Source organism: Cervus elaphus, chromosome 11, assembly GCF_910594005.1.
Source record: "Cervus elaphus chromosome 11, mCerEla1.1, whole genome shotgun sequence".
NCBI classification, from domain to species: Eukaryota; Metazoa; Chordata; class Mammalia; order Artiodactyla; family Cervidae; genus Cervus; species Cervus elaphus.
The window spans coordinates 65,399,241-65,414,315 of record NC_057825.1 but is presented as its reverse complement, the minus strand read 5'-3'; the positions used below and the strand labels follow the sequence as shown (position 1 = coordinate 65,414,315).

The 15,075-nt window shown below is 37.9% G+C and overlaps 1 protein-coding gene across 6 annotated transcripts in view; it reads left to right on the top strand.

Annotated features, from left to right (window-relative positions):
- The window catches only part of CCDC85A (coiled-coil domain containing 85A), a 215,713-nt gene that overhangs the window by 148,164 nt on the left and 52,474 nt on the right, over positions 1-15,075 (top strand). For 5 of the 6 annotated variants that reach the window (XM_043917970.1, XM_043917971.1, XM_043917966.1 and 2 more), the window contains exon 3: positions 12,495-12,571. The exons of the other annotated variant lie outside the window; for it this stretch is intronic. In XM_043917970.1, the coding sequence (XP_043773905.1) occupies positions 12,495-12,571 (77 nt within the window). The remainder of the gene's footprint in view (positions 1-12,494; positions 12,572-15,075) is intronic. 6 annotated transcript variants of the gene reach the window in all.

The window sequence follows — 15,075 nt, the reverse complement described above, 5'->3', positions numbered from 1 at the left end:
ATTTCTGTCTTTGTGCCAGTACCATACTGTCTTGATGACTGTGGCTTTACAGTAGGGCCTGAAATCAGGCAGGTTGATTCCTCCAGTTCCATTCTTCTTTCTCAAGATTGCTTTGGCTATTCGAGGTTTTTTGTATTTCCATACAAATTGTGAAATTATTTGTGAAAAATACTATTGGTAGCTTGATAGGGATTGCATTGAATCTATAGATTGCTTTGGGTGGTATAGCCATTTTCAGAATATTGATTCTTCCAATCCATGAACACAGTATATTCTCCATCTGTTTGTGTCCTCTTTGATTTCTTTACTCAGTGTTCTATAGTTTTCTATGTATAGGCCTTTTGTTTCTTTAGGTAGATATACTCCTAAGTATTTTATTCTTTTTGTTGCAATGGTGAATGGTATTGTTTCCTTAATTTCTCTTTATGCTTTCTCATTGTTAGCGGATATTTCTAAGGAATTTCTGTGTGTTAATTTTATATCCTGCAACTAAATGTTGAGTTTTAAGCCAACTTTTTCACTCTCCTCTTTCAATTTCATCAAGAGGCTCTTTATTTCTTCTTCACTTTCTGCCATAAGTGTGGTGTCATCTGCGTGTCTGAGGTTACTGATATTTCTCCTGGAAATGTTGATTCCAGTTTGTGCTTCATCCAGTCCAGTATTTCTCATGATCTTGCAGTCAGGATTAAATGCATTATTGCATGTGAAAAATGCCTTTGCCCCTTTAATGAAGTGCTTGATAAATGATAAGGCAAATTAAAATTATTAGCTATTATGAGTATCATCTGATATACTTGCTTGACCAAACTGATTAGTCTGTTGTTTGTTGCCTGGTAATTGCTTAGTGAGACAAGATGATTGAATCTTTGGGAATGGAGAAAGATACAGAGTTTTCTTAAAACTTGCCCTTCCCTCCTGCACTATGATCAGGTGTCTCTGAAATCAAAGGGCATGAAAACCATCGTGAACATATCCAGGGTGCCCTGTGTTGGCTGTATTTAATAAGACTTCTGAGATTTGTTGTTGTTTAGTCACTCAGTTTGCAACCCCATGGACTGCAACACACCAGGCTTCCCTGTCCTTCACCATCTCTTGGAGGTTGCTCAAACTTATGTCCATTGAGTCACTGATGGCATCCAACCATCTCATCCTCTGTCATTCTCTTTGATAGCTTACTGTGAACAATGTCAGATTGGTGATCTCTGAAGAAGAAGATTTGGCTTTGGGACCAGGGACCAGGCTTGATCACTCAAGAGCTTTTGTGTAGCAGAGTTTTATTACAGTGAAAAGGGACAAAGAAAGCTTCTGACATCGATATCAGAAGGGGGAAGGAGAGTGGCCCCCTCTCTAGTCTTAGAAAAAGGAGTTATATACTTTTTCAATTGGTTATTACAATAAATCAAAAGAATGTCTCAAGGTTGTAAAGATCTTACTAGACCCGTTCCCACAATTTACATTTTAAGATAACAGGATTAGAACTTAACAATAGAAAGAACAGGATTAGTCAGAAGTTTTTCAGGAAGGAGAAACTGCCCTCAAGCAGAATGTATTGTTGTTATAAAATCCTTACTAAGAAATGTAGGGGGAAAAAAAGTTTGTCCTTTCCTCCTTGAACTTGCCAGAACCCTATCCCCTCCTTGAGAGCCTCAGACACCTTTCTCCTTCTGGAAGACCCTGGACTTCTTATCAAACTGCCTAGGAATTGACTCTCTCACCTTCTCCTCCTGCCTTCAATCTTTCCCAGAAAGAGGGTCTTTTCTGATGTGACCAACACATTGAACTGATGCCACTGTAATGTACCAGTCTCCCTTCCCCAATGGTTCCCTGCTCCAAATAGTACAAAATCACATCTCCTTTTGTTGATTCACTGACATCGTGGGTCTTGTCTCTGCTCCTCCAACTTCATCTCCCCTCACTTCTCTCAGATCACTACAGTCTTTCTTTTTGTTGAGCGCCTCTGGCTCATCCCCTTCTTGGGAACTTTACAAATTTTATTCTTGCTATTTGGAAAGTTTGTTCCGAGAAACTTTACATTCAAGCTTCAGTTTGGATGCCTCAGGTCTTCTCTGATGATCTAGATCTCAGCTAAAGTTATGGCGAGTGTACAGGGGAGCAGTGTGTTTACTTATATGTTGGTGTTTGCTTGTCCATCTGTCTTCCATACTAGAGTGTTCCTTGAGCAGAAGAGCCCTTTTTGTTTTCAGTAGAGTGAATATAGCACACGAGAGTGTAGCACATAGTAATTACTTAATAAATGTATCTTAACTGAGTCCAAAGTGCTTGTTAATACAACTAAAATAGCTAACAACAAAGAAAAAAGTTCCACAGTATTTGGTCTTTCCAATATTATCTAAACTATTTGGCTACAATAGTTTAGATAGATCAGATAATGGCTACATTATCTGATAGACTCATCCATTATCTATCTATATCACTTTATGTATGGATAGATAATGCTAAAACATTGTGAAAACTTTGCTTTTCTTATGTAAGGCAATTATTTCTTAATTGTCACTCTCTGAGTTTGTTTTGCCCACTGCTTTTCATAGCCAATGCAGAGATTATATATAGGCAGAATTGAACAAAATTTTTATGAATTCCTAATTGATGAAATTCAAACTAATGATGCTTTGCTGTACAATGCCATAAAATATTTTATTTTGCAGAAAAGTATGACAATAAAAAGCTATTGTATATAGGCTTTTAAAAACATCTAAATATATATAAAAATCAAAATAATTATCCAAAGAAAAAATTTTTATATAGGCTTACTGTCTTTTGAAAATCTGTTTTCTTATAGATTTGCTTCCTTGTTCATTCATTAACAGTGCTGACAAGATGCACTTACAAGGGGGCCACATACATTGAAGGAAATTGGTACATTTCTTAAAATGACATGAATTATCCTCCAGCATTGGGAAAAGGCAGTCATTTTTCCCTGGGAAATAACAACAGCAGCAGCAGCAACATAGCAGTGGAAAGTAAGGCACATTTTAACCCGGGGTAACTGTTAAAATGATACACTAAACAGCTATTTAGAGTTTGAAATATTTTCCATGGAGTCACCCGTCCTTTAGGCCAGCTCAGTGCTATTTATCTAGTTTCTCCTTCATAGGGTTGATGCTATCAAAGAGCAAAGTCAAAGGGAAAGCAATTTGAGGGCACACAAACTTCCTCTAAGCCAGACATCAGTTTAGATTGCTTGTTATTGGTGATCTTCTGGTGGAAATTTGACTGGATTTTGAGTTAAATGCTTCAAACTGTTCTGGGAACACCAAACTTAGAGAAGCAACCAGAGCAGCTGGGAACCGAATGATGAGGACATTCATTCATTTCTTCAACCAAAAGTTATGGGGCACCTTCACTCATAGAGCTGTGTGAGTCATAGGACAACTTGGAATGTAACTACAAGGCCAAGGACTTGCCATATAGAGCCTCTCGTTTCTAGAGAGAAATGGAAGCTGAAACAACCAGGTGCTAATTCCCAAGGAATAGGTACGGGTGGATGTTGGCAAATAGGCAACAAAATGCCATTCTCTCTCAGATTACAAACACTCTCATTTGGAAAGAGGAGAAACTTGAAAAATGTCCGGTGATTATTTTCTGAAACAAAGCTAAGACATAGGCCCTGAATTTCTTTTCTGTTTTCTAAATTGGTTTATGTGCACATCATTGGATTTCCATATTCATTTAACTGTTTACTCTTTTATAGAAAATAATTAGTGAAACAAACTCTGGATTGTTTCCAAAAACATATCCCTTGCATGGCACTCTCAGGAGATAGCACTTGTGATTTTTCCTGTCAAAGCATTCTCGGGAAAAGCCTTCATTTCCAGCCTTCATTCTAATTAAAATAAACAGGACAGCACATTGCTCTGTTCTCTTTTCCTTTGAAATGACAGGTTTTTCTCTTCATGAAGAAACATAACCTGTTTCGACACGGACCACTGCTCTCTGCCCTCCTCAGGCTGCTCTCTGACAGCTCAGAGCACCTCACAAAGGGCCCAGCTGGCCCCTGCCCCGTGCCCCACAGCTGTGATTGCTCTCCTGCCTTCCCCCTCACACACCCCTCCGTCGCAGGGATGGGCTGGGAGGGGAATGTCCAGGTGAAGTTCAAATTCCTTCCAGTGGCATTTCTAGCCAAAAAGGGGAACCTTATCAATTTAAGCAAATTTCCATCTGGAAATACTGTGTTCCAAGATACTAGTGGCAGAAATGCTTCATATTGGCGCATTTTCCATGACTCTTTTTATATTTGTCTCTCTGTCTATTCCTCCTACTCTCCCTCACCTTGACTTTCCTTCTTGCCCTTTTTCCTTCTCCATGCACCACCCTCCCCAATACAGAACAAATTTTTTTTTTGAGCCTGATGAAAACACATTTTAGATTTTCTTACCAAAATGGCCCACCAATGATTAGATCTGACATAATTTGAGAACCTCCCCAGTGTTTCCCCCAAAGTTTAGTGTTCTATAGAATGTTCTTCATGTTCAGTGGCACAACCGAATTGATATTGGCTCCATTCAAATACGAACTGTCTTCCCTGGTGTGATTGAAACGTGTAGACTTGTCCTATGAAACAGTGACCTTTCAGGACACTATCTGTGTAATTGGTTTATTGATTTGTTCAATAAATTTTTATGGTGCCAGACACCATTCTAAGCATGTGGAGTGCATCACCCAACACAGCAAAGATCCCTGCCTCCTGGAATTGACATTCTGATGAGGAGAGATGGGGCTTATAGAGTAAACGTAGCATGTGAATAAGACAGTTTATATGATAGAAGGTGATAACGTATTTTGAAGAAAAATAAGGAAATAGAACAAGCTACCAGAGATTGGGAAGATGTGGGGTGGAGGTGGGGGCAGTGAGGAAATTAGCCAAGCATCTCCCTGGGGGACCAGCAGCCCAGAAGCTGGACAACAAAAGCAAGTGTCCCTGGGATGTTTGGGAATAGAAAGGAAGCCTGGGGGAGGTGGCTTGCCAGGTATCCTGCTGGGCTTTTTAAGGACTTTGACTTTAAGAGTATATATTTATTTATTTTTGGCTGCACTGAGTCTTAGTTGCTGTGCACAGTTACGGAGAGCAGGGGTGCTACTCTTTAATTGTGTGTGGGCTTCTCATTGCAGTGGCTTCTCATTTTGAAGGAGGAGCTGTAGGGCAAGTGGGCTCACTAGTTGTAGCTACTGGGCTCCAGTGCACAGGCTTAGTTGCCCTGTGGCACGTCCGGGATCTTTCTGGACGAGGGATTGACACTGTGTCCCCTGCTATGGCAGGCGGATTCTCAACCACTGGACCACCAGAGGAGCCCCAGGACTTTGACTTTTATGTGGAACAAAACGGTGAGCTCCTGTGGCGTTTAAAAGAATGACGTGATGGGACATCATTTTAGGAAGAAAACCCTGGCTGCTGTGGGTTTGAGATAGATCTTGCATGATAGTAGATCCAGGAAAGGAAGTAGGGATAGAAGAGAGGACACCTGTTAGGAGACTATTAGTAGGTTGGGTTTTCAGGATATTTTGGCAGCAGGGTCAACAGAATTTCCTGATGGGAGGGAAGCAGGATGTGTGAGAGGATGTAGCCAAGTGGAATGCTAAGGCTTTTGTCACAAAGGAAACCCAATAGTCAAAGGATTAAAGTCTATGTCTAAGTGTAAATAGCCAAAGAGAACACAAGGTTTTTTAAAAATGTAAGTAGTGGAGAAAGGTGATGAGATAAACAGGTCCCAGTTTCAAGCTGCTGTCCCTTCCCCCTTCACAGCTAGACCCCAGAAGGGACTCTGCAGCAGAGCCTGTGCACACCCTTCCCTGATGGGGAGAATTCTCTTCCCCTTGCCATTTGCATAGTTGACTTATTTGCAGCTTGTCTTCCCCAGAGAACTCTTCCCAGGCCAGGCTTCCTCATGCAGCCCTACTTGTGCTCATCTCTCTTCCCAAGATCTCTGTCTTGCTGCCTTTGTTTCTCATGTTGCCTTCACAAAAGAGTGTATTTGCTTTCCGTTGTCTGTCTTCCCCTCTGAAATGTGCTATCATGAACTCACAAGCTTATCGCTCTTGCTATTGCTTGCTGCTTTATCTGCATCTAGAAGAGTGTCTGGTACACAGCAGATAATCACTATTGGTGACGACCAAGAATTGATGTTACAGGAAATCAACAAGTGTGTCTTAAATCCCTGCAGGGAACATCAGCAGTTACTGTGTAGGGTTTAAGGGAATGTTTTAATGTAGCATATTTGGGCAAGAAATGTGAAAATAAATAACATAAAAATCACTGCAAATGGGGACAGCAGCCATGAAATTAAAAGACACTTGCTGCTTGGAAGCAAAGCAGAGATATCATTTGCTGACCATGGTCTGTATAGTCAAAGCTATAGTTTTTTCAGTAGTCATGTATAGATGTGAAAGTTGGACCATAAAGAAGGCTGAGTGCCAAAGAATTGATGCTTTCTTTTGAACTGTGGTGCTGGAGAAGACTCTTGAGAGTCCCTTGAACAGCAAGGAGATCAAATCAGTCAATCCTAAAGGAAATCAACCCTGAATATTCATTGGAAGGACTGAGCTGAAGCTCCAATACTTTGGTCATCTGATGCAAAAAGCCAACTCATTGGAAAAGACCCTGATGCTGGGAAAAATTGAGGGCAGGAGGTGATTGAGGCGACAGAGGATGAGACGGTTAGGTAGCATCACTGAATCAATGGACATGAATTTGAGCAAATTCTGGGAGATAGTGGAGGACAGAGGAGCCTGGCAAGCTGTGGTCTGTGGGATCTCAAAGTGTCGGACACAACTTAGCGACTGAACAACAGCAACAACATAAACTATGTAAAGAAAAATCCCAGGACACTCAATATATGATTTCTTGGCAAATGATAAGGAAAATTGAAAGGCACTTACGGAGGGAGAAGAATTTAAAATTGTACAATTATTGACCTTCAGAGGTAGAGACTAGCCAAGCAGCATATACAGGTAGAAATCTTTTCTGCATCTCATTATAAAGCTGTTTTTTATAACATGTATAGAGGAATAAGGATTATAGACTAGACTGAGAAATATTGTTTGGCAGGGAAGATGTGGGCAGAGACCCAGAGCAAAGAGAAGTTGGGGTCAGTGAAAAACAGTGAACGGGTTTCCACATGGGAGGATTGGAATAGAAAATAACCATCTCATATTTCTTTCAGATTGCCACCTAGAGAAAGGTCTGACAAGAGTAGAATTAGCTTCGTAGATGATGAACCAGAGCAAGACCTGACATCATTTTTTTAACCTACTGAGGACAATTAAAGATCCCATTAAAAATAAAAAATTCTATCTCTGCCAATAAAGCAGTCTGAGTTAAATATCCAGGCAAATCCTAAAATGCTGATGCCAACAAGATTTTTTTTTTTAATAAGAAAAGCATCAAATTATAGTGAGAAATGGTAATCACTTATACTTCTGGAGCTAATATTAATTTTTAAGTAGGAGGCTGAACTTTGCTTGCCTGAGGAAGAAAGAGTAACACTTTTAGAACCATAATAATTTTTAAAATATATAGTTCTGAAGACTTTCCCTCAGGAATATGTAAAAGCCTGTGGATGGTGGGATTAATTTGGAACTAATTCAAGGAGTGTCTTTAGAGTTTGGAGTTTATTAAAGAGATTGCCTACGGATTTGAAATCATCTGGCCGTTAGACTTTCTCTGGCTGAGGGAGACTAACTTAGCCTCAGAAATGCTAAGGCCTGTCTTAGCAGCAAAAGTCTTCCAGATGACTTTCCTCCTGCACATCCTTCCAAATGCTGTAATGTGTTTTAGAATGGACCATTACCAAATTTTATTTTTTGCCCTGAAATCTTAAAGACCAGATGGCACTTTGTCTAATCAAAACCACTTAGAAGTTTGACAAACCTTAGCCAGTTGCAAATATCAACAGTAAACCTTTTAGGTACAATGAGCAGAGGAACTCATGGCTGATTTCATGGATGGGAGTCCTCCAGGGAGAGAAACATCACTTTAGAAACCAAAGGGGAAATTAGAGGGTTTAATATTTTGACCAGGGTATTTTCAAACTAGCAGAGAAAAAAAAAGTCAAGCTACTTTATATGACTGAATGCATTTCAGGTAAAGTGAAGTGAAATCAAGTCCAGGATGTTGTCCAAGGAGAATATCAAGTTATTTTAAAGGTAAAAGTCCATCCAGAATATCTAAAATCAGGAAAAAATAAAAGAAGTTAGAATTTAATGATCTGTGTGAGAAGCTTGACATTTCAGTGATTAGAAGATCCGCAGTGGGAATCCCTGTGATGCCCCAGGAATGAAACAAAATCTTTTGAATGTATGTAGCTAATCCCCAGTGTCAGAGGCCAAATTCACTAGCTTCTGGACTTTATTCTCTCATCTGCCAAATGAGTCGGGATTAGGGATAGGTTAGATTAGGGAATCGCTTAGGTATATTTCAATTTTAAAAGTGGAATCAATTAGAAGATGTTTATTAGTGGAATTCTTATGACTGTTTCTTAGACTTGTTTTATTGCAAGAGATACTGTGAACTCATGTTCCATATAGGTTCAAAAAAGAGAGTGAGATACATGGAGAGAATGGTTTCTGCCTTGAAAATGTGATCAAGATTTGCCCAAAAAATCCTGAGAATGTCATTTGAATTTCACAGTGGTATTGTTTGTTTCACCTAGCTTTTCTAATGTGTAGATGTCTGTAGATTTCCCAGGGTGGAAATAGAAAATGCTCTTGGCGGAAGTAAAAAGCAAATCTCACCATTTGCATATCTGTGATTTGACATTGGTTCTTCAGATCCATGAGACTGGGACGTAACTGGCTTCTCCTCTGTCTGCTCCCAGTATATCCCCTTCTCTTCTTTCATGTAAATTCCTTCTCTCTCCCTCATTTATAGCAGGATCATTCTTGTCCATCATGTGACTTCACTGGCTTCTGTCTGATCTCTGAAGCTCTTGTTGATCCATTAGTGAGGTTTCTTCAGAAGAACCACAGACAATATTGATCTTTGCGTACTCCTGTTTCACATGATTCAGCTCAGAATAGCATATTACCTTATTGCTTTATTTTTTTCCCCTCCTTATCTCCCCTCAACTCTTTATACACTCCTTGAAGATAGCATCCTTCTTTAATATGTTGGACATCTATGTATAGCCTCATATTTGGCTATTTTCTGCAGGGAATCTTGCTGCTCCTTTGGAACCTCATCCTCACAGTTCTGAAAGCCAAAAATGACACCCAAAATCTGTTTTAACAGCTGTCAGCCACTGGTATAAATGTAGCGATCAGTTCAAATGATAGCATGTTCTAATGTAGTTGTGTGTGTGCATGCACATGCATGTATGTATCATTTTATAATAAAAACACTTATTTCTGTCATATACTTCTCCTGGGAGTACAGCTGTACTCCACACTCCCTGGGTGTAATGAAAGACCAGCTTGGCTTAGAGTTGACACCACTCTGGAAGGTCCTTGAGAAAGGAAGGGAAAGGAAGCAGCAGCCTGCGGAAGGGACTGTCGCAGACATGGTCAAATATATTCCAGCACACAAAGGGCTCTTTTTTGTTCTTAAAAGATTTTATCTTTCTTTTCTAATGATCAACTAGGACTAGGATGTGGATTGTGATGTATTTTTTGAAGTGGAGTTTCTTACACTTTATCCTTTTATGTTTTATTAAAATGTTTACATATTTTCTGTACCATTATTGGTTATGTACTAGTAGTCAGGCTTGGCTAGCCTATGGTGCAGTAACAAATCTTGAAGTTGTAAAGGTTTAACAAAACAAATATTTGTTTTTCTGTCATGTCACAATTGAAAGATTAAATGGTTCCTCAATAGCTCTTCATATAGGGACTCAGGGATTCAGTGATGATCTTCTAGTATATTCCAGAAAAAAAGGGTGCCTGCTCTACTCCCATGTAAAACCAGTATATAATCAGTTTCTTGATGAACTAAACAGTGAACAGTGTGAATTCTTGTATTTATTTATGCAGATCAGCTATTCTTCCTGTCCCCTCTTCCTCCATACACACACACACACACACACACACACACACACACACACACACACACACACACACACACACACACACACACACACACACACACACACACACACACACACACACACACGAGGAGTCTTTCCATTCATTGTATCCGTTCATTGTTAAGTAATAATTGCAACAGAAACTGAACCTGGAAGAACAGGACCTTCTGGAACACAGCACATGGGCATGTAATCTTAAAATGGAGTCTGCATTCTGAGAAACTTAAGACTTCCAATAACTGGCCTTCTCTCCATCCCAACCCCAGGAGTGCCTTGACAGACATCAGCGACACAATAAATACTTGTGTGGAACAAATGAATTCGAAACTTTCCTTAACTCTGCCTTTACTGTAGAACTAACTTGTTTCATTACGTTGCCTGTCTGAAAATATTCCCTATCATTTCCTGTCCCTGCCCATATTTGCAGTGAATGCTTTGAAACAAATATTTGGAATTCATCTGTTGTAACTTGACAGTAAAAATTGCAGTTAAGGAATGTTTTCCAAATTCAGGAATTTCCCATTTTTTGGAATTGACATGATATGCCTTTCATAATGTAAGTAGAAACTTAATGGAGTCATCAAACATGTAAACTACAAAGATTTAAAGAAGAGAAATAGATTAAAGTGACTGAAGATAGTTATTGAGTTAGTAGCATTTCAACTGTTACCTAAATCACTCTGTATAGCTCCTTTCAGTACCCTAGCCTTAAGGATAGTGCAGTAAGTACAATAAAGATAGGGTATAAATTGTGAACAAAGTATAAAAGGATTGTATCTGTTCATGGTTTACATAGACTGTTTCTGAGCACCTTTTCACTTCAATGGCATTTATTAAGTTTTTTTTTTTTTTTAAGAAACGGGAGCTTGTAGAACTGTGTAAATCAGGGAATCTGTTATACATTCACATTTTGATGATCAGCAAATCACTTATTATTTGCTAGAGTAAAACATATTCATGAAATCAGTAAGTTTGTTATTCATTTATACCACACTTTTTCCCCTCTTGAAGCCTGTAAGGCAAACACATAACATTTCATTGAGCTAAGAAAGAATGAGAACATATTTCTAGCAAATGTCACCAGTTTCCTCTACCTTGTGTTTCTTCTGTCTTGTTGAGAAATGCTCAAGGCAAGTCATCACCATTGGTGTGAGATCAGTGGATGGTTCTATTAATGTTAGTGATGGGGACTTCTGCAAACATTCATGAAAACAGACAGGCTATAAGCCAGTTAGGGGTGAGTTTAATTTTTATGTTGTGAATTAAGTACTGAAGTTTCTTATGTGTTTTAAGAAAATAAAATGTTATTTTGTTGCTTTGGAGGTCACAAAATGGAACTGGGCTCATATAACCAATTTTCATATAAAAATTATAGAGTTTCCATGACGAATTTCAGGTCAAGGTATTCATTTGCACACATAGTCATCCTAAGTGCAGACTATCAGGGGCTTCAAATGCTGTCCTCTTAAATCCACTACCAACTTGGCCTTGCCTCTTACTCTTTTGTATTTTTGAGGCTGAAGAACATGTACTGAGGATCTGTTGCTTCAATATTAATTGTGTAAATGTGCTCTGAAGGGATTCTTTGGTCAGGTACATTTCACTGTACCTGAAGTATGTTTGCTCTTGGCTAAGGAATGAATTCCAGCTATGTTGCAGTATGATGCTATGCTCTGGATTGTTTTTGGTTTAATGAAGAAGCATTGCTGTCAAATGGTTGCTCAGAATGAAACTCCACCTTGTTCCACATGTGGACCACATTTTCACAATGTAAAGCTATAAAATCTAGAGTTTCACAGACACTAACATGATTCTGAGCTGTCAGCACACACCTGAGCTTGTTGAAGAAAGGAAAACAACAAATTTCAAGTCTGCCCTGATTTATCTAAATAGGGAAAAACTTGAGCCAAAATTGAGACTAGCTTTATTACTTAGCCGTTTTGTAGCTGTTCTCTAGATTCGGTCATAGGTATCTATGGATTTGTGAGAAGAACAAACCATTCCTCTTAATATTTGAAAAGTTTATTGAGAAAATGAAGGCAGCTGGGTATTCAAAATATTATATTTTCAGTTTTTTAAAAGACCTTGTAATTTAGCTTGGTTATAATGAATGTTACAAGAAGGCTTATGTATGGGAAAGCTCAAAATGCACAAAATAAGTAGAAAAGTGGCAATAACTATCTTCAAAATGTCTAATGTTCTGAAGGCTGCATGGTGTACAGACCCCTACAATCTTACCACCTATGTATTTCTCTGATTCTCCTTAACATTGTGCAGTTGTTCAAACCACTTAAGAGTTTTAATGGCTTCTGTTATAGCTTTTCTGGGGAGAGATCTTTTTTTCTAAATATCAGACTAAGTAGTCACTACCTGATTTAAATAAATGGAGCCAGAAGTAGCCTGACAGTGTACCAAACAAGACCTGTGTGTATAATGTGAGTTCTTTCTTTTCAATTTTAGAATCAACCTTGTCCTATGTTAGGCAGCTGGAGGCAAGAGTAAGACAGCTGGAGGAAGAAAATCGCATGCTGCCCCAGGTGGGTGACTTCTAGAAGCTCACAGCTAGTCAGTGTCATTTGAGTTATAGTATTTTATTTGGAATTTAAAGTCTCAATTACATTTTCTCCTTTAAATGATAGACATCATTTTGTCAATAGTCATTCATCAATGTACAGCATGACTGCTTTTCATAATGAATCATCATATTGTCCAGATTCTTAAGCATGATACTAAAGGGTACATATGTCTAAAATAAGAATGTCATACCATTTTGTAAGGAAGAAGAAAGAGAAAACAAGGGTAGAAAGTGCTTTGATGGTCCTGCTCACATCTGTCGTGCATGTTGTTGTTGAACATAGGAAAGGGACTTTATTTCGGTGGAAGATGTGCTAATGTGTGAGCTAGGGAGAGCTACAGGTAGTTTGAAGATTTCATGTTTTAACTAAATGAGTACTTCCTAAAATTTTTTGTGATATAATTGAACACTTTGAGTGCAACAAAGAAATGACAGTAATTGATAGTTTTTACCTTGGGGCTTAATTTCTTTTCCTGGATGAATATAAAATGGTACCTTTTGTGGGATTTAAGGCCTTGCCATGTATTTTACTTAAAAATGTATTTTACTTTTTTCCACGGGCTGTTTATCTTGGAATGATGTTGGTTGAGGTCATGGTTCTTGGGAAATGTTTTGTTGAAGAGTTGAACAAATCTGCTAATTCTGACTTGGTTTCCTTGACAGACAGGTAAACAGTAATGTATTTTAATATTTCATAAAAAAGAATTTTCTCAACATTTAGTCACTAGTGTTCTTTCTACATTCTGGTGACTCTTTCTATTCCATCAGTGACTAAGAGAAAATTAAACCTCTAACAGTAAACAATTTAAATGTCAAGACAAAGAGTGTTTATAAGTCAGGAGAAGATATATAAACATTAATACAAAGAATTAACCAAAGACTTTGGAAAGCTGTTTTAGGTCTTTTAAACCTTGTTTTTAAACTAGTTTTGCTCACTGATGATGGTTTAGACTGTCAGGTACTGCATGTAGGAATGTCTCTTTCTTTCTTTTATTGGTCAGTCATTGGAGATTAAATGAAATGAGTCTATTTCTCACCCTTCTCAAACTGTACATATGTCAATGCTCATGATGACAGAAAGGCTTATTTGCATTATGAAATAAAATACTACTGGTAGAGTTTTTTCTCGTGTTCTTTTATACTTTGTATTTTTAAAATTTCTTTGCCATTTTCCTTTTTATATTGGATCAGGGTATGACTGTGCTAATACATTCACTGACAACATCTAACTTCTCTGTTCCAAGAAACCTAAAAAATGTGATTAGCTTATCTTATACATGTTATGCCGTCTCTGAGGCAACTGGGAATGTAAGCGACAAAAAGAGAGGGAAAAAAGAGGTGTGTTTCTTGCTTCTGCTCTGAGTGGGAATTGAAATTTACACCAAGTATTGGGTATATGCATGTGTGCTGTCTTATTGAAAAAGAGGTACAAACAAATGGGAAAATAATTATAAAATTGATTTTTAAAAATCTGTGAAAGTGAGTTTTAGAGGTCTTGAAGGGGGATCAGAAGAATCCTCAACTATACCTGATATGCACATGTGTATTTAAATATTTGCGTAGTTAAGAATAGATGCTATTACTTATTTTTTACAAATTCATATGATTTTAAGTGCATTGCTGTTTTTCATCAAAGAAGATTGCTGTTGGTTTTGGGTTTGGTTTTCTCTACAAGAAAGGGCTAAGAACCCCATATTTTATTGAACCTAGGATGTTATTAATGTGGGAGGCACCATTATCATATGTACTTTTCAGAAAGAAAAAAGATGTTGTCAATTATTGTCAGATTCTTGCTGATTTCAGTGATGGATGTTAAGAAGGAAAAATAATTTTTAGAATTCAGCTTTTTCTGTGTCTAAAGTACTTTAATGCAGAGAAGATTTATTTGCAATACTCTCTTGGACTTATGCAATGAATACAATCTGACTCAGTTCAAAAGTATCAAAAATATTATTCATTTTAAAATTCTGTACTTGAGAGTGTTGCCTTCATTTATAGCTAAGATAGGTATGATAGAATCACCATTTGCAACTACTTGTATAAATACTGAAATGAAGTGAAATTGGTGAGCAAAAAATGAACAAAAAAACTGAAAACATGGACAGTAGATCAGATCTGAGGATGGAATATAGTAAATGGACCTCAGAGCAGTGGGAATCATGTCAACTGAATCCTTGTAGAAGTCTTAGACTTGGACTAAATAACACAGACATATGTAACTTATTCTTAGATGTTTAATCATGAAATTTCCCTTCAGAAACAATTTCTGACTGCATGATGTGAGCTGATTTGCAAGGTCAGTTCAATGTGACAAGCTGACATCCCTGTATAAATTAGTATCAGTATCTGAACACTTGATTTTCAATTATAAGAACTTGCTCACTGTGCCTTGATTAGAATGTATTATTTTTTTAATTCCCAAGTTTGTAAAAAAAAAAAAAAAAAAAAAAAGTCCACTTGTCTTTG